The sequence below is a fragment of the Xiphophorus couchianus genome, chromosome 17 (genome assembly GCF_001444195.1).
Source record: "Xiphophorus couchianus chromosome 17, X_couchianus-1.0, whole genome shotgun sequence".
NCBI classification, from domain to species: domain Eukaryota; kingdom Metazoa; phylum Chordata; class Actinopteri; order Cyprinodontiformes; family Poeciliidae; genus Xiphophorus; species Xiphophorus couchianus.
Window position 1 is genome coordinate 15,181,927 of NC_040244.1, and position 18,445 is coordinate 15,200,371.

The following is an 18,445-nucleotide window of genomic DNA, read 5'->3' on the forward strand; positions in this document are numbered from 1 at the left end:
GCTGCGCACAATAAGCGTTGGGACGCCTATCGGCGGGTTGAAGTTTACGCCCTTCCTTTCCTCCCTCTTTGCAGTTTGGAGATGTGCGACGAGCGTCTCAACTTCACCATGTGTCCGCTGTGCGACGGCGCCTGCGACTACTGGCACCTCAGCACGGCCTGCGGCACGGCCAGGGCTTCGCACCTCTTCGATAACCCCGCCACCGTCTTCTTCGCCATCTTCATGTCTCTGTGGGGTGAGGTTTTGGGTTTGTGTGGGAGTGTGAGTGAGAGGGAGACGAAGGAGGACAGGTTGGGTGAACGTGAAGGTGCTCATAAATATCTTACGTCCTCTCTCGCCTCAAGCGGCGGCGGACGCCTGTGGCGACAAGCTAAATCGGCACGGGAGTAAAGTTTCAGGAGTAAAAAAAAAAACGCACACAATAAAAATGTACAGTTGAACTCAGATATTTACATTTACTGTTTGAAAATACACCTTTTTAAAAAAAAAAAATCAGAGGTTTACATAAGCTAAGATTGCTGTGTGGATGTCGTTATCCTCCAGGAAAAACTCTCTGCACCCACAGGGGCTGAAATGCCACTCAGAAAGGAAGAAGCCATGACATAAAAACTCAGGTTACTGTTTGCAGACAGACTCAGGGAGAAGAACTTACATTTTTGGTGATACATATAGTGTTCTGATGGAACTAAAATGAAAGTGGGCGATGTTTTGGTTTTGCCAAACAGATGTGTTCAGTTCCATAACAACCGGCATGGTTGTTATGGAACTGAGGCAGATTTTATTTACTCTGCAGATCCAATGGAAAGCACATATTGGATAAGTTATTTTCTATTTAGCCAGAGTGACTGGAAAAGCTACAGAAAGTTGGTCAACATCTGTAAGAAATAATAAATATCTCTCCGTTTAGTATTGAAAATGATGTAAAAAAAATGTATCTGCCATTTTAGAACCTAAATAAAAGACCAAACTTTAGCAATGTTTCAATATCTTTTGAGTGGTCTGGAAACAAACTTTTTGCTTCAGTCATAATAAAATTAAATCTAAATTTGCTAGGGGTATGAAAACTTTTGGGCTTAATAAAAAGTTGAGTTTTTTTTCCCCATATTTTTCTTTTTTTTTAGCAGTAAAATCCTGTTTTTTAGTTTGTAGGCAGCAGAGTTTTTGATAGAATGATTGACTGAATTTCTCTGTGCGTGTGTGTGTGTGTGTGTGTGTGTGCAGCCGTGTTGTTCCTGGAGCAGTGGAAACGGCGACAGATCAGCCTGAGTTTCAGCTGGGATCTGACGGGAATCGAGGAGGACGAGGTAAAAAAACAAACAAAGAAAACACCAAACCATCTAGAAACTCAGACGTAGACGTTTCACATACAGATCAGCTCAGATCTACAGGGATAATTGATGAGAACAGGGTGTCATGTGTGTGACTTTTTGCTAAGCACTAAATCAGCTGCACAGATGCATCATGGGAATGTTGTTCCGTAAACCAGCTCCCGTTTTGTTGTCAGGAACATCCCCGGCCAAAGTATGAGACTATCCTCCTGGAGAAGCGACAGAGGAAGCGGCAGCAGAAGAAGAAAAAGAAGAAGAAAAAGAACGAGGTAGGAACTTTAAAACATGATCGGAAAAAGAATAAATTTTTTTTTTCTCGTTACAGCCCCATTTTTTCAAGTACTTTATGATAGACAAAAACCAGCACATAATTGCAAAGTGAAAGGAAAATCCTCTGTGATTTCTAGCAGCTCTGAAGTTCCGCTTTCCTTTGCACGAGTCCCCTTTACTCTCACACCACTAAATAAAAGTCCAACCAGTTGCTTTCAGAAAACGACCACGCTGGTGTTTTATTATGCCACTTCTCATTCAATACTTTATAAAAATCGCCATTTTGACGCAAATAGAGCTGCAGGTCTTTCAGGTCTGGGGTTTGACTAAACCATTTCTAACACAAGAATATGCTTTAATGGAATTTTCTTTCCCCTTCACAAATACACTCCAACTTGTCTGCTTGCTATTTGGTTTCCTTAACAATCCCTTTAAAGGAAACCTACAGTAACTCGAGTGTTAAAGAGGCCAAGAAGCCATAATTAGGGCTCATCATCTATCAGCCAATCAGTAGAGACGTCGGTGTCTTATTCAAGTTGGAGCAACAAGCCCCGCCTACTTTGGAGCGGCTAAGTATTTGGTGTTTTGGGCAAATTGTAGTCAGACATTTTACATAAGAACTATGGATTCAACACGTTGGAATGACACACAGCTTTTTCTGAACGGTGTGACGCTGTGAGGTCTCTGGTGGAGCCAGCTGCACATTGCCTGGAAAAAACAAAAACAAACCATCATCCTCCTACCACTCCCTGTTGTCTTCTTTGTCGTTTCCGGCAGCAGTAACATCCGGCTGTTGATCACGTAACTCGTGTGATGCGAAAAAATGGGTTTCTACTGTATGGCCGTTTTGCAACATACATCGAGTTTGACACATTTGAAAAACCACCACATCCCAGTGCAAGAACCTTCAAGCGAAAAACCAGAGTTTTGTTTTTGAAGTTGTCGCGTTTCCATTAATCAAATTTATTTTCATAATTTTGACTTGCGCACTTCTGTAGTTTATGGGTGTGGGTTAGGGTTAGCATGAATAGGGGATGCCCTGCGGCTCAAACCTGGCCCCAGTGGCTGATGCGAAGCCATATTTGTGTGTTTGTGACTTGTCCCTCTGTCTCGTAGCCAGAGAAGCAGGAGGACGGGACAGTGACAGGGAAGGACAGATGGAGACAAAAACTGCTGTCTGCCATGGCTGCAGGAGTACCGGTAACCCTCCCTCTCTCCTCTTTTCTCCTTAGCATGCCTTCCTTCTTTTCCCTCCTTTTCCCCATTTTCCTCTCCCTTCGTTTCCTTTCCAGCAGGCTGCTGTCTCTCTGTTCTTCTCTTCCTGTCCCATCCTCTGGCTGCTGTGGTTTCATCTGCTCAGGTATCTGTTTCCTTTTGGGTTTTTTTCATTCATTATTTGGTTAACCCATCCTGCTGATGGTCCTAAATTTCCTATTTATCCTTTTGAGTTTTCAAACTTAGTTCTTTTTATTTTCATGCAACACATAAGGCAGCACACATGTAGCCTGATGTTGTCAGTTGTTATTGAAGCTACCCACACTTTGATAACTGCCCACAGGCAACTTGCTCACTTAAGAGGCCGAAGACAGTTTAAAATATCAATTCTGTAATCAGAAATAAGAAAAAAAAAATCTGAATTTGCAAGTCAAAACTGGACAAAAATCCCAACTGAGATTGAAAGTAGGGGTGGGCATTAATCATATTGTATGAAAATTGCCCCAATTTTCCCTTTACGACAATCTTACAAAGTCCTGCAGTGTGTGGCGTGTTACGTGGTGGTGTGTTGAATATGCCCGATCTAAAATCGGCCATATTCAACATTGTCTTGGCCCTTTTATCGCAGCCTGTTGAACATGACAGGTAGCCAATCAGAAAGCGCGGTGACGTAAGAACGGAGAGGAACCTCAAACAGTTGACAATGCAACTGAGAGTTCGGTGGACATTGGAAGTGATATGTGGAAATGTTTATTACTATTACTTACTACTAGTAATGTTTATTACGCGGTACCGGTCCGCGGCCCGGGGGTTCGGAACCACTGCACTAGAGAGCTTAGCTTCAGCAGATGCTAATCGTTCAGCTTCTTTGCCTTTTCAAAGTAGCTAAAGTTTAGTCGTTTTTTCCTCACACAAAAACAGCCATTAACCTCATTAGTTTGGACCCACTTGAGTGATATTCAGGGAAGCATAAGTCAAAAGAGGTGAATTGACATAGTTCTGCCGTTAGCAAAATACTTTACAGCGAACCTGTCTATATTTTATGCTTTTGTTTATTCAGTCTGTGTTTTTATGGTATGTTCTGAACTAGAAAATGTTGTCAGAGTTCTGATAGAGATTCTATTAGTATGAAGGTCTCTATTACCTGGGAATAGCTAAACCACAAGACTCATGTTTATTGGTAGCAGTGCTAACCATGCTAATTGAGCTAATTGCTAATACAACAAGCTAGCTGTTAACTAATTTCAATTTAAAGCGATTAAATTAAGACAATAAAATTAAACAAAGGTTAAAAGTAAACATAAAATCAAGTGCTAATATAAATTAATTAATGGCAAGAAGGTTAAATATAATTTTTCTGAATGCTGTAATTGGGACTCAAGCTTTTTTCAAAGGTTATTCAACTTGCCACTTTGTGAACATACAGTATATCACCTTACAGCTTGTCAGTCAATGCTTATTTGTGTACAAAATAAAACAAAACAAAAAAACAGAGAGAGATACAAGACAAAGAAACACAAAGCACAAGAGACTGAGAGGCTTGGGGAAGTGGAGGTAGGAAGAAAAACAGAGGGAGAGCGCCTGAGTGGGAGTGATGCATGCTGGGCAGGAAGCCAGGGGTAAGATTAGTGACCGTCACTATGGCGACACACAACTCTCCCTCTCACGCACACTTAGCAGCCCTTGGCTTTATTACCTGAGACACAAAAATTGTGTTATAGGTTCAAACCAAATTAGCTTTCAAAAGTCAGACAGAGCTGCATGTTTCACCGCTTTGTGGAATCAGTGCAGAACATTTTCAGCACTCAGTACAAATAAAGCCTATTTTTGGGGTCAGTCCAATTCATCTAAAGACAATATTATGTTTAAGACAGTGGGGCAATTTTTTCATTCCAATTCACTTTTGCTCATTTTAGTGAGCAGAAGAGATTAAAGTTCACCATTCTAGATGTACAGGGTGTTTTCAGACCTGAGAGTCTGGTGGACTTGGTTTGATTTATGAGCAAAATTGTAATACTTGTTAATACTGGTACGTTTTACTTCCACACTTCAATGAGTGAAATGAGCCAAACTACTTGAAAAACATTTTCATCCCCCCATCTGTGGTGGCGCTGCACAAAGAACTACTGAAGGAAACGACACAAAAACCTCTGGAGAAGACACTGAGCACAACTTTCTACTTCAGGAAATGCAAACAAAATGGAGTGGCGTCAGATTTTAGCGCTTGTAGGATTTCTCTTTTGTCTTTGGTGAAACACCTCCAGTCATTTCTCCCGCTAGTGCTAGACTTGTTTGTTTTTGGTTGTATTTGCCCAGAATTCCCTGTGTTGTAGTTCACTTCCTGCTTTCGGAGCAGTCTCTGGTCTTCTCGGCGTTCACATATGCATTCAAACCGCAGCGGAGTTCACTTCAACCGAGCCGAGAACGAGGTTTGTAGGTGTAGAGTTCGCTTTTTTTGTTCCACATCAGTTTGATTCATAACTTAAACTCTCTAGATTTTCTTTTTAGACTTTCAAAATTATGCATAAAAAAAATGTTATGCTCTCAAAAACCAAGCATTTTGATATGCGTTTGTGCGCTTGTGAGAGCAACTGTTGGTTCAAAATTTGACATGCCGGAGTGGTAGATGAAACAAATCTGCCCACCAAAAACTCCCCCAAATCCCCAATGAAGATTAGCAGATTTCTGTTAGGTCTCAGGATGAAATAAAGCAATTGTTTAGTGTTTACATGATGAAGGAAATGTTTATTTTGACTTCCTGTTTTGCATAAAAGGCAGCACAGGAGCAGGCTAGTCAGAAAGACAGCTAATAACAGAGAAAATAAAAAGCTGTCCCTTGGTCTCCTGGCATGAGAGCTTTGTCGGGCTCTCCTCAGTGGACTCCACAAGCCAAATATAACACCTGACCTAATTTATTACCTCCCCCGCTGATGGCTGTCCCCACCACACACACATGCTCCACACACACTCAGACTATAAATTTGTCTTTCCTCTTTTTTGACTTTGTCCTCTTGTGCCAGTTTCTCTTGGTTGTGGCTTGAGGATTTAAAAAAAAGCAAAAGCTTGAACTTCCAGTTTCCATTCAAATTCAATATAGCTGTTTACGTCCGTGTGAGGATGCTCTCTTCTGAGCGACATCCAGGCAGCTTCAAGTGCGGGTTGTACTGTCCCTTTATGTTCACTAGATGGCGGCGTTGCATTAGGAGTGATCCCCACTTGCTTGCTATTCCTTCTTATTATTATATATATTATTAAATATGTGAAATTGCTCCATGATGTGAATCAGGTCACATAAGTTGAGTTGACTTGAAACAAATTATGACTTTTTTGTTTGTTTTAAAGAAATTATCCCCAAATCCTGCAAATATGAGAACATTCTGTATTAAAGTAATGGCAATAGAGGCTCAGTTGAGACTTTTCTCTCCTGTTTCTGTCATTTTTTTCCTCATTATCTCTTTTGAAGTTACTTTTTATTAGAACTACGTCTTTATTTAGTTCTATATTTACCATAACTCCAGTAAGTACATTTTATTTACACCCCTTGACCTTTCTTCCATCCTTCCTTTACCTTCCACTTATCTAGCGCCGATTCAGCAAATAGAGGTCTGCGCTTGTTGGTCTGATTCTTCTGCATTTGAGCTGTTTTTTGTTTTCTTCACTCCTGATCTTCCAGTGAAGTTGAACAACCTTGACCCATTGCTTGCCAAACTGGGAACTCTCTCACTCTTTTCTCTCCTCTGTCTCCCTCTCATCTTTTCACTCAGACGGTCGCCGAGAAGTTGACGTGGAAAGACCGTCTCCCTGGATACTTCATGAACATTTCCTCTATCCTTTTCATGGCAAGTCGAGTGCAAGTGCTGTGCTGTGCTGTCTACAATACACTTCCTTGGTATTCACCGTACGTTAACTAATTAATGTCAAAGCATTTACTTCTCGCTTTGCTGTCAGTTTGGACTGACGTTTTCAGCAGTTTTCGGCGTAATCGTCTACCGCATCACAATCTCGGCCTTGATGGCGATGAGCCCGGACCCCGAGACCAAGTCCAATGTCCGGGTGACCGTGACGGCCACCGCTGTCATCATCAACCTCGTGGTCATCCTGATCCTGGATGAAATCTACGGCGCCGTGGCACTGTGGCTGACTGAGCTAGGTACGGAAAGAGCCGCTGACCTCACATCTAAAGCCGTTTTCATTGGTGTAAATTCTCAGTTATGCAGGACACAAAAATCCTACATGTTTAAAATCAGGGCAACTCAGAAGAATCACACAAATATGGCTGTCTAGGTGGAGCATTACAGCTTTCCATATACCCATATACCGTACTTGATATATATAAAACCTGAACATAAAAAATTCCTTTGAGTTTATTTTGAACATAATGGGCACAGACACAGAAAAAAACGGGGGGAAAAAATTGAGAAAGGTGGAGAAAAAGGTTTCAAGGGAATGAAGGAGATGAGAGTAGAGGAGAAAACAAGAAAACACTGTATAAGTCTGCTTCTACATGCTTCCGATTTTAATATTGCTGTTATGGCCGATAACCAGTATTTACCAATATCATATAACAATATGATTTACCTTTTGACGCCTTAAGAATGGACCACACTGCTGACTTAAACTGAGTTTTATTTATCGGGCTGATACCAATATGTTAAAAAATGACTAATATCAGCCAATACCGATGTTGGTGACAATATATCCAATATATTGCGTATTTTTAGTTATTTTTACTTGAGTAGGAGGCATAATTGGCACAAGTGGGAATCAGGATCAAAATAAATATTAGGACGCTATACAAGATTTTCAGGAAATAACACACAATTTACTTAACTTATGCTTGGGAGTGGGTCGGTTTTCTTGCTGCTGATTGCAGTAATTCTTGAAATGACTTATCTACAGAGACTAATAAACTCTGACATTTTTTAAGAGTAAAAAATGTAAGTTTGAAGGGGTGGCCAAGTGAACTTGAGCCCCAGAGGGACTAGTTTAAAAAAAATCTTAACACACACACGCTCACTGCAAAATATGTTTTTAAACATTTGTTTTACACAGTGAGCATGTGTCTGCATATTTGAGAGAAATGTAGTTTTTTCTCCCGTCTTCTTCTTCTTGGACAGTGTGATAAAACTTTGATGTTTTCATGCTCCAGCTCTCTCACCAGTCGTCCCCAGAGGTTTCTACGACATTCACATCGATATTCCCAACCCCAGAAATAGAGGCAGAATTCAGGCGTGTAAAGAGGGGGTGCGCTCGCGCGCGCGCGCGCGTGTGTGTGTGTGTGTGTGTGGAATCAAAAAGAGAAGTGCCAGTACGCTAACCTACTTCCACTGATGTGTGTGCTGCATCCAAGTTCACCTCTGAAAGGTTAAGAGTGACCCTAAACCAGCAGCTCCAGCTTAAAAACCTCCCTAATGTCGGTGAATTAAAACTGTTCTCCAAAGACGAGTGAGGCAGATGGGGCTAAAAAGCTTTATTCACAAATAAAATAAAAATAGGATTTGGGGTCAAGTTTTATCTTCAAAAGTCAATGTGCATACTAAAGTACTGTCCTCCTAAAACTTTACACAAACAGTAATATTAACTTTTTGTTTTCAGAGATTCCTAAAACGGAAACCAACTTCGAAGAGCGCCTCATCCTTAAGGCCTTCCTGCTCAAGTTTATGAACGCATACGCTCCCATATTTTATGTGGCTTTCTTCAAGGGACGGTAAGACACGAGTCCTCATGCGCACGTTCCTGTGTGTAGTGTGACATGATGTTGAGCTGTGGGAACCGTGTATTCATGCAAAAACATAAATTATTAATAAAGAAAAAAAAAAAAGGCGCGTCTTTGATTTTTAAATATTTATGTCATGCCAAGAAGAGTCTTTTCTTAAACAAGAAATATGTCTTATTTCTTAAACATCTGCAAATAAAAGAAATGATTCATTAATTTTGGTTAAACAACAAAAACTTTACTCCATGAATGTTATCTTTTGTTTGCTGCTGTAGGTTTGCGGGTCGACCTGGAAGTTATGTGTACGTCTTCAATGATTATCGCATGGAGGAGGTTTGTTCCTGTAAAACCTTAGCTAAGAAGGTCAAGTATACGAGGATCCTGCACGGTTCTGGAACCGACCCTCTGTGTTTCCCGTAGTGCGCACCAGGAGGCTGCCTCATCGAGTTGTGCATTCAGCTCAGCATCATCATGCTGGGCAAGCAGCTGATCCAGAACAACATCTTCGAAATCGGGATCCCGTGAGTCGACCGCTTTCTTTTTGCTTTCTGCGGCATCATTGGATCCGAGACTTAGAAGTCTGACGGTCTAAACCAGCCAAGAGGGTAGCTGTGAGACAAAACCTATGCAGAAGTATTCACACCAACGGACCGTTTTCACATTTTGTCACTTTACAACTACAAACTTTAATGCGTTTCATTGCGAAGTAGTGGATAACTTTTAAATGTAAGGAAAATGATCCAGCCATCCATCTGCTTTTTTGCAGTTTACATTTGCAAAGTGGCTCAAACTTTGTGAGCTTTAATGAAGACAGTGTGTGAACAACAGTTTCCAAGTCCTTCCACATATTCTCAGTTGGATTTAGGTCGGTACTTTGACTGCAACCATTCTAACACATGAAGATACTTTGACTTCAAGCACTAAACTGAAGCGGTGTGTGTTTAGGATCCTGTTGTTTGTCCTGCTTGAAGGGATTTTTCTATCTAAGTGCAGGATTCCACTGTATGCAGCTTCATACATTTTCCCATTAGAGCTAAACATCTTCTGTGGCTGCAGACGAAAAGCATCCTGCCACCCACGTCATGCTATTATCATTGTTGCATGTTGAGGGTGCTGTGCATTTCCAGCTATTTTTCTGCAAACAAGACTTCATATGGTTTTCTTTCAATGATGGCTTTCTTCTGGCCGCTCTTTACAGTAAATCATCTGCATTTCAATAGCGTAGTCATGTTGACCTTTTGTCCCAGAAGGTAAGTCCCCATACACCAAAACGTATTCCAGTGGACGACTTGGGGTTCAGTGTTTTGCCAACAATCTGGACTTGAACTCAAAACCTTCCGACTGTTTTCCCAGTGAGACAGAACAACTCAGTTCCTCTGCGAACATTAAATTCTAATACTTGTTCTACAATAGGAGAAGATGGAACAGCTCTGTACCTTTGGCCTCTTGGCTGCTCTCCTGAAGGCACTTTGTTTTATTTTGTGGTATTCAGAGTAAAATTGTGTTTCTGACTGTAACACAACAATGTCTCTGTTGTTTCTGTGCACTATACCATGAAGCTCCCACTCACTCACCCATGCTCGATCACAGTATTGCACAAGATTCCTTCTAATAACATTTCCTCTGGGTCAGAACGGAGGTGCACCATTTTGTCTAATTATAGTTCTGTTTTTACAAGCAGATCCAAAGGGTCAGAGGTCAGCTTTGTTTATAACAGCACCTGGCCTGAGGCAGCGTTGTTACTGTTGCTATGACCCTGTGACCTGTTTGATTGGCCTCATCAAAAGTTCTAGTACGCGTGGTCAACGAGTCGTGACACACGCAACACGACTTACTACGTTCCGTCAAGTGGTCTGTGTCACATTCATATGCTTCAAAGTGTTGACGCCTGGTAGGCATCCAGTGGTTTACTGAGGAACTCAACATCAGAGTTCTGGTTTAAGAGGAATTCAGGGGTTACAGTTAAGCTACTCAGCAAGCCTGTGAAGTCATGGCCAAATGTTTTGAGGCTGAAAAATGTGTCCTCTGGCTATAAAATGTTCAAAATCTTTTGATTTATTCTAGAGTATTTACTGGGATCTTGTTCAGAACTTTGATTTTTACTCTGATGTGGTTTATATCATCTCCACCAAATTCTAATTAATGGTGGTCACTTCTTGTCTGATTAGAGCTCGGACTTGAACACGGTGTCTTGTCCACTTGAATTTTTAGGACTGACATGTTGTAACGTATAAGCACTTAGGGTTTGGGAAGCCAAAGATCCAAAATTCAAATGCTCTAATATTTGAGCCACTGATGAAAGCTCCACAAGATGATGCTAGTACTATTGTGTTTCAACAAAAGGATTGTGTGTTTTGGATGATGTTTAGAGTTAGTTGACCTGCTAAACAGTCACGAAGTCAAGGCCAGTTTTTCTGAGACCAAAACTAAGACGGCACCCTCCAAGGCTCAGAGCAAAACCAAACCTTCAAAAACCAGACCTTCCAAGACCCAATACTCGACATTCCAAGATCAAGATCACAACCAGACCTTCCAAGATCAAGACCGGATCTTCCAAGATCTGACCTTCCAGACCAAGTCCAAGACCGGACCTTCCAGGATCAAGAACGGACCTTCTAAGACCAAGACCGGATCTACCAACACCAAGACACTGGACCTTTGATAAATCAAGACCAATACCTGACCTTCCAAGATAAAGACTAAGACCAAACTTCCCAAAAACAAGAGCAGACCTTCTAAGACCAAGACTGAACTTTCTAGGACTGAGACCAGACCTTCCAAGACCGAGACCCTATCTAAGGTCACCAAGGTCAGGCCTTCCAACAATCAAGACTATTACCCAACCTTCTCCAAGATAATGCCAAACTGATGGCAAAGAGTGAGCTAGAGGAGAAGGATGCAAACCGGGTCTATTTTAGCTCGAGGGCAGAATTTTGAGCTTGAGCGTCCTGTTGCTAAATTGAACAATTATGAAAGAATGTTTCTCTTACATCAACACTTGAAATACACACCTTGGAACAGATTGTCTAAGTCTGGAAGACTGAAAAAATGTTTCCTTCGTCAGTGAGTCTAGCTTTCGGCTGGGACGTTGAGATGAGGCATTTGGCAAAAACATTATAACACTATGAATGCATGTTTCCTTGGAGGTACAATGTCAGTTTTAGATGTCCAAATGTAAGTAAAAATCTGCATCTTAATAATCTATAAAGTTAAACAATGCAGTCAACATAAAAGCCAGAAATACAAAGTTTTTAAGCAACACAAATTACTTTGCGAGTTGAAATCCTTTAACTCCACCGCAGAATGAACGTCTTGGTTTGACAGCTTCTAGCAACAGATTCCCTTCACAGAACACAAATAAGGGAGAGTGTATTCTCAAGGCAACATATGGTTGCTAGGCCAGGCCTACGTATCCTCCCAGGGGATACATTTCTGTGGAATATTCACAGTGACGTCCTTCTGAGACCCAACATGGCTCTGAGATTGACTAACTTAAAACCGCCACAGTCTGATGAATGAGAAAACAGATGAAATGATCCTCACAGAGCCTCAGTTTCTCCTTCTCCTCTGTGAGGGATATAGATTGATCGTTTATGTAGGCACTGTAAAAAGAACAACCACACATTTTTCCACTTTCACTACAGGTTTTACAAGTTTCAAATTGATACAAACACCCAACCACACACCCACCATACAGCCTGCACACAATGTCAGACTTGTGTGACTTTGCACAGGGATTATTGATATGTCTTCACACTCAGAGAGAACACGTCTCTACTGTTTGCGCTGTTCAAATCGGGAGAATCAGACGTAATGAAACCCCCTGTCTCCGTTTCCTCTGCTAATTTCTTTTGCACTGATTCAGGTTTGCATGTCTGATATGAGCCAGTCTTCCTGCCGTAACTTGCCTTTAGAAGCAGTCAGCCTCTGGTTGTTAGAGCGATGGGATTCCACTGAGATGTTTGCTTCTGAGGCGCTGTAAACATTTAGACTTAGCTCATGACGGAGTGCTGCAGACCTGCTATGATTCACTTAAAATAATGTCGTTATACAGTTAATGCAGCATGTTGACAATGTTGACTTGAGCAAAAACACACATTACATGTTTTCCTGTTACGTCTCTGCTTTTTGAGTCAATTAATGTTCATGAATTTGAATACAAATTTTTCTTAGTATCTTGCAGGATAGGTTCAATCCACTAGGAACATGTCAGAATCTTACAACAGCACTGAATGTTTTCTGACCTTATGAGTTTTGTGCCTTATTTTCATTCTGTTAAAACGCGTAATGCCATGGCTGCTGAAAGTATCAGGGAAAACAAACCATCACGGCTTTTTATTACTAAAACATTGTGTCAAAATGTGAAGAAAGGAAGTACCCTCAAGCCCTGTCGTGTCTATGAGCTTTAGCATATTGATTGTGTGTCGTGACTAGGAAAGGTAACATTTTTGTCGGATGTAGAGACTGAATTAATATTTGCAGGGACATACCTGTTCATTTTCAGAAATTAAAAATGGCTTGACCATTTTGGACTTAAAGTTCAATTTGCCATTTACAGCTTGGGATTGTTACCAGTTGGTTGAAATGGTAGAGGTGGATCAATGTGAGGTAATCCTGACTAATATGGTTGATTTTACCGATTTTGCGTGTTAGCATTAGCCTCCGTTAAATCTGTGTTTGTGTAGGGCTTTAAGGGTTAACAGAGCTAACGTTTGAGTTAGTGGTATGCACAACTAAATTACTCTCATTTTATTTCATTTTCACTCGTAGCTTCTCATTGTCAAATTGTAAAGGTAAATCAGTGTGAGGCAATTCTCACTAACGCGGCGATTTTATAGGATTAGCGCACTAGCATTAGCTTCCGTGTAGCGCTGTAATGTTAGCGGAACATTCTGTTCATGCTTAGTGCTTCAGGGTTAGCACAACTAACTTCATAGTTGCATAACTAACTTTTAATCGCTTTCACTCTCAGCTTCTCCTTGACAAAATGTAAAGATACGTTTTTACAGTCACTTGAAAAGAGTGTAAACGTTTGTTAAGTTCAGACCTTAATGAAATATTTGACCACTGCAAAGTTTCAAGATAATGTAATCAATCAATCAGTGTCAGTGCAGTTAGAGCTTCTGCATAGTCTCGCATGAGATCTGGTGATGTCATTAGCTATAACTGCAACATATATTATGCCACAAAGCTGCCGTTCTCATTACACAGGACTTTTCCGATACATTCAAACATTTTGCGGCAGCCTGGCTTAAACAAAGATTAGATTGCACATCCTACATGCCACATATAGCTCTGGAAAAAAAACTACTAAGAACCCACTGCAGTGAACCACATTGAAAACCTCCTGGTTTTTCCACCAAATATTGATTTCTGAACTCTTCCTGCATTCAAACATTAGTATTGTTGTTTCCAAATGAATATTAGCGTGTTTTCTTTGCATTAGTTGAGGTCTGAAAGCGCTGCATCTTCTCCGTTATTTTGACCATTTCTCATTTTCTGCAAATAAATACGAAATTTTTGCTTGGAATTTGGGAGACGTGTTGTCAGCAGTTCATAGGATAACAGAACAATGTTCATTTTACTCAAACATAAACTTATAAAAAGTAAAATCAGAGAAACCGATCATTTTAAGTGGTCTATTAATTTTTTCCAGAGCTGTATCTTCAGACACCATTGGAATACAAAGAGACACTGCAGCTTCATTCAGGCCACATTTCACGAAGCAAAAACCCGTTTTAAGAGAAACTGAACTGCTTGACTCCTTTGGTTGCCGCAGGAAACGTCCTAAGCTACTATATTTCGTGCAAACATCACTTCTCATAAAACACTTTACATAACATTCGCTTTACAAGTACCAGACTTTTTGTCATTGAACTTTTCTTTTTCAAGATGGCAACATCTTTAAGATCCAAGATGATGCTAGCTTGAGTCTTTTATGAGAATTTCCATCTAACTGTGTGGTCCACAAACAGTCAGAAATACTTAAACCTCACAGGGAAACACAGAATCCCTGCAAAACGGCATAGTTTTAACACTTGTGTTGAACAGTTCTCTATGTCGTTGGCTCAATCTGAGCAGGAAGTTGAAGAAGCTGATCCACGCGCTGAAGGAGAAGGAGACGACTCAGAAGGAGAAGGACGAGGAGCGGCCTCCCAAGCAGTGGAACCTGGACTACGCACTGGCTCCGTTTGAAGGCCTCACACCAGAGTACATGGAGATGAGTGAGTCTGCATTCACACACACACTCACACACACAGAGAGAGAGAGGAAACGGCCTCCGGGACAATGAGAAACCAACAATCATTTTAATTGAGTTTCCCTGAAGATCACAGAGAACTCTTACATAATCCGACCTCCTTCACACACACACACACGCGCACCCCCCCCCCCCCCCCCCCGCTCGTAAACACACGCCGTCGGACCGAAGAACTTATGGATCCAGGATGTACTGGAATTGTTTGGATGGGAACCGCTCTTTGAAACTGATGGAAGTTGTTTGGATCTCATTTCACTAAGCAAATGGTGAAATCTTCAAAAAGAAAGAGAGAAAACGGTAATAGATACTCAACCACGTATATGTGCTGCTTTCTGGAAGCTCTAAGTGAGCAGAGAGGCTCGGTGTTTACACCGAACCACAGTGTGTCCATGTCAGCCAGAAACCGCAGCGCATAAACACAGGCAGATAAAAGCTTTCCTTTCCCCGATGGATACATGTTCATTGAGACAAATGACTTAACTTCTCTCTAATGTTAGTTTTCACCCTCATGGTCTTGTTGTTAAATAGTAAAAATGTGTTTTTTGCTGTCATTTGAAAAGAATCTCAACTTTTTGTTCAGGACAGACCTAAAAATAGTTTCGGTGAAAAGTGTTTTGACACTTTCTATTTTTGATCGTTTGCCACACTCAAATAATGACCAAACGAATGTTTAATTTTAACAGTTTATTGTTACTACACCTTTATATAAGCAGATAAAAAAAAAAGAAAGTAATGGAGATTAAAATTTTCTTCCACAAAGGTGACCTGGTTGAGAAAGGCAGCAGCACATGGATAGTGGGCAAAGACAAATAAACTAACAATATATAAAGTGCAAACAACAAACAGAACAAAGCAGTTTCCATCTCATGATTCCATTTATAAAGACCTTACAATTGGGCTTCTGTCTCTTTAAGAAGCTGCTGATCTTTCTGAAACTCCGCCTCACATCACATCACAAGTCATCACAACATGGCTCCTCTATTAACCCTTTAACATTTTTACCAGCGTTTCACTGATATGTGAAATGTTCAGCAGATGTGCAGTTCCACCAGGTGTTTGCTAATTGCTGCTGACTAGTCTGAAGGAGATCAGAGGAGGAGCTTTGTCTCGAAGGCGGGGCTATGTCCTCCCAGGCGTTTTTGCACAGATGAATGGTTGCCACGGGAGATTAAGGATTTCTCAAACATGTATGAAAGAATGAAGGCAATACTCCAGGTATGTTTCTGATGAGAAAATGACATCATAACATGACGGTAAAGCTAAAAAAAAGTCCATTTTATATCATTCTGCTCCATTAAGCAAATTTATTTTCATTGTGGTTTCACTGAAGTCCAAATCTTTTAGAATTGATTAGAAATTAATTTCTTTTAAATGGTGTTCCATGAGATGAGATCTTTGATCCTGCTTCATGTCGTCAGACAGGTTCTATTTAAGTAATTTCTGGAATGAACAGGTGTCGTTAGAGGCTAATAAAGATTAGCTCAGCTTTCCTATCTCATTGTTGATTTAACGATGTTGGTAATTACAGTTAATGCAGTGAAAGTTTTCACTTTCCAAGATGAAGGCATCATTTTAAACCTTATTCCGTATTTGGTCTGGATGTTTTTGTCTGATATTAAAACATTTTTAATCTGAAACACTTAAGAGCTAAACAAAAGCCCCCCCCCCCCAAAAAAAAACAGGAAATCCATCAAAGGGTAAACACTTTTTATGTGTCTGTGTTTTGAACAGAAGCCAAGAAACTATTGCGATCTGTCAACAAGTATCCAAATCTCATAGGTTAACAGCATTACAAGTAACAACATGCAACCAAAGACTTTAGGAGGATCAGAAGAAGTATTTGTCTTCTCTGGGAACTTATCAGTCTCTGTTTGTGAAGGAGTTTCAGCCAACATTGCTTCAGTTTATTGAGGTTGAAGGTTATAGATTTCGGACAATTTTATTCTTACGATCACACTTTCACATGATTTTTTTTATTTATTTTTTAAGACTTTTTTTGTAGAGAATCTGCTATTCTGTTGTTCTGCTATGTGACTCAGTTTGGACAAAGCTTTACTGTTTCTATACCTGCAGCTGCTGTTTCCTCAGAAATAGCCTAGAGGAGTATAACTTGTTTGGAAGGGTTACCATGAGAACGCCTCATTTCATCAAAGATGAAATGTCAGAAATACCAGAGGAGACGTTTAAAAATGCTGCCCAGCTTGATTGCTGTAATGTTATGAGTTTTCATATTGTTCGTAAAGAATGCTGTAAATAAAATTCCACCTATGCTGTTAGAGTAAATAAACGGATTTTTGAAAAATGATGCACCTCGTACTGGGTTCATTTGAAAACTAGACAACTGTGACGGAGTTGCAGTTAAATGAACCCCAAAACACCAGCAATGAAGTACGTAAGAACGAAGGCCAAATTAGGGAGTCTTCTTACCTGATAGTCAGGTAAACTAGAACAAACTCGGACATTTCTGTTTCCAAAATTGAAAAATGTCACGTTTTGAAACTCAGAAATTTCCAAGTTTTATCCTCGACAATTTCTGAGATTAATCTAAAAATTTCTGAGCAAATTGTTTTTGTTTTTGACTTTTCAAATTCAGAAATGTTCTTGTTTTTTTTTTTTTTCTAGAACATTTTTTCTAGGTTAATCCTAATATTTCTGAGGTTTTTTTGGGTAAAATTTACTTCTTTTTTTTTGTACAATGACCCCTGACTATCCTGTCGTGGTTATAGGTGTTTTTTGAGGGTATCTCAAGTATTTGTGGGGGTCAAAGTTCAGCAACAGGACAGGAGAAACATCTAAATGTAAATGGTGTTGTTGCTGTTTTGTTTTTATTCTCCGAACTACAACGTGCAAAAACCTACAAACCCACGTGGCGAGGCGTTTTGTAACATGGGAACGTGGAGGTATGAGGCAAACGTTTCGGGTCTTTTAATTGCATTAAACATTTTACAGCTTGAAAAGTCAATTTTATGTGTTGAAAAGGGAGATTTTGTTTGACACAGCAGGGTGGGAGGAAATCCGCCTCGGGGCGCATCGCAGAATGTCAGAAATGTCTGCGCTCCGCATGGAAAACACACACACACGCCTTCTCTCTCTGACAGTCATGACTATGAGCGGACTGTTGCCGTTTGCAACAGTCGTTTTTCTACGTGGGGCCTGTCTGTTCCTGCGCCGCCTTTGTGTGGCTGGGCCGGACCCGGCGACCTCGGCTCAGGTAGACGGCGAGGTTACTCTGAGCCTGCCCCGTAGCGCTCGCTGCGCCACTGCCGTATTCTCTTCCCGGCCGCTCTTTGTCTCGGCGTGGTGTCCCGAGGTGAAGCCGTCAGTCTCCGGCTCGCTGGAAATCCCCGTTCCCACACTGCTTAGGTTCCAGCGCTCCGGTCGCAGCAACGCGTCGGGGGGGCCCCGGCTGTCCGACTGCTGCGTCTGTCTCGGGTTTCCTTCTGGGCATTCTTAAGACGGAGGCGAACCGATCGTTAATCAGCCGAGAGAGACACAACGTTCTCATTGACCAGACATTCTTCCCCCGTTGGCAGCAGATGCTAAATATTCACGTTTATCATGGTGAAATCTAGCACCTGATATTTACCAGCAATATTCTCCAATCACTGGCAAGAAAGATCCAATCTTTTTTTGCTCTTTGAGGGAGAATTCGGAGGA

At 40.9% G+C, this 18,445-nt stretch overlaps 1 protein-coding gene across 5 annotated transcripts in view; it reads left to right on the plus strand.

Annotated features, from left to right (window-relative positions):
• The window catches only part of ano2b (anoctamin 2b), a 70,617-nt gene that overhangs the window by 28,977 nt on the left and 23,195 nt on the right, over positions 1-18,445 (plus strand). For 4 of the 5 annotated variants that reach the window (XM_028044053.1, XM_028044054.1, XM_028044056.1 and 1 more), the window contains 10 exons: positions 75-235; positions 1,222-1,304; positions 1,505-1,597; positions 2,715-2,798; positions 6,578-6,652; positions 6,762-6,963; positions 8,409-8,520; positions 8,805-8,862; positions 8,950-9,050; positions 14,611-14,753. In XM_028044053.1, coding sequence (XP_027899854.1) covers positions 75-235; positions 1,222-1,304; positions 1,505-1,597; positions 2,715-2,798; positions 6,578-6,652; positions 6,762-6,963; positions 8,409-8,520; positions 8,805-8,862; positions 8,950-9,050; positions 14,611-14,753 — 1,112 coding nt within the window. The remainder of the gene's footprint in view (positions 1-74; positions 236-1,221; positions 1,305-1,504; positions 1,598-2,714; positions 2,799-6,577; positions 6,653-6,761; positions 6,964-8,408; positions 8,521-8,804; positions 8,863-8,949; positions 9,051-14,610; positions 14,754-18,445) is intronic. The other variant, XM_028044055.1, reaches the window with a different exon arrangement.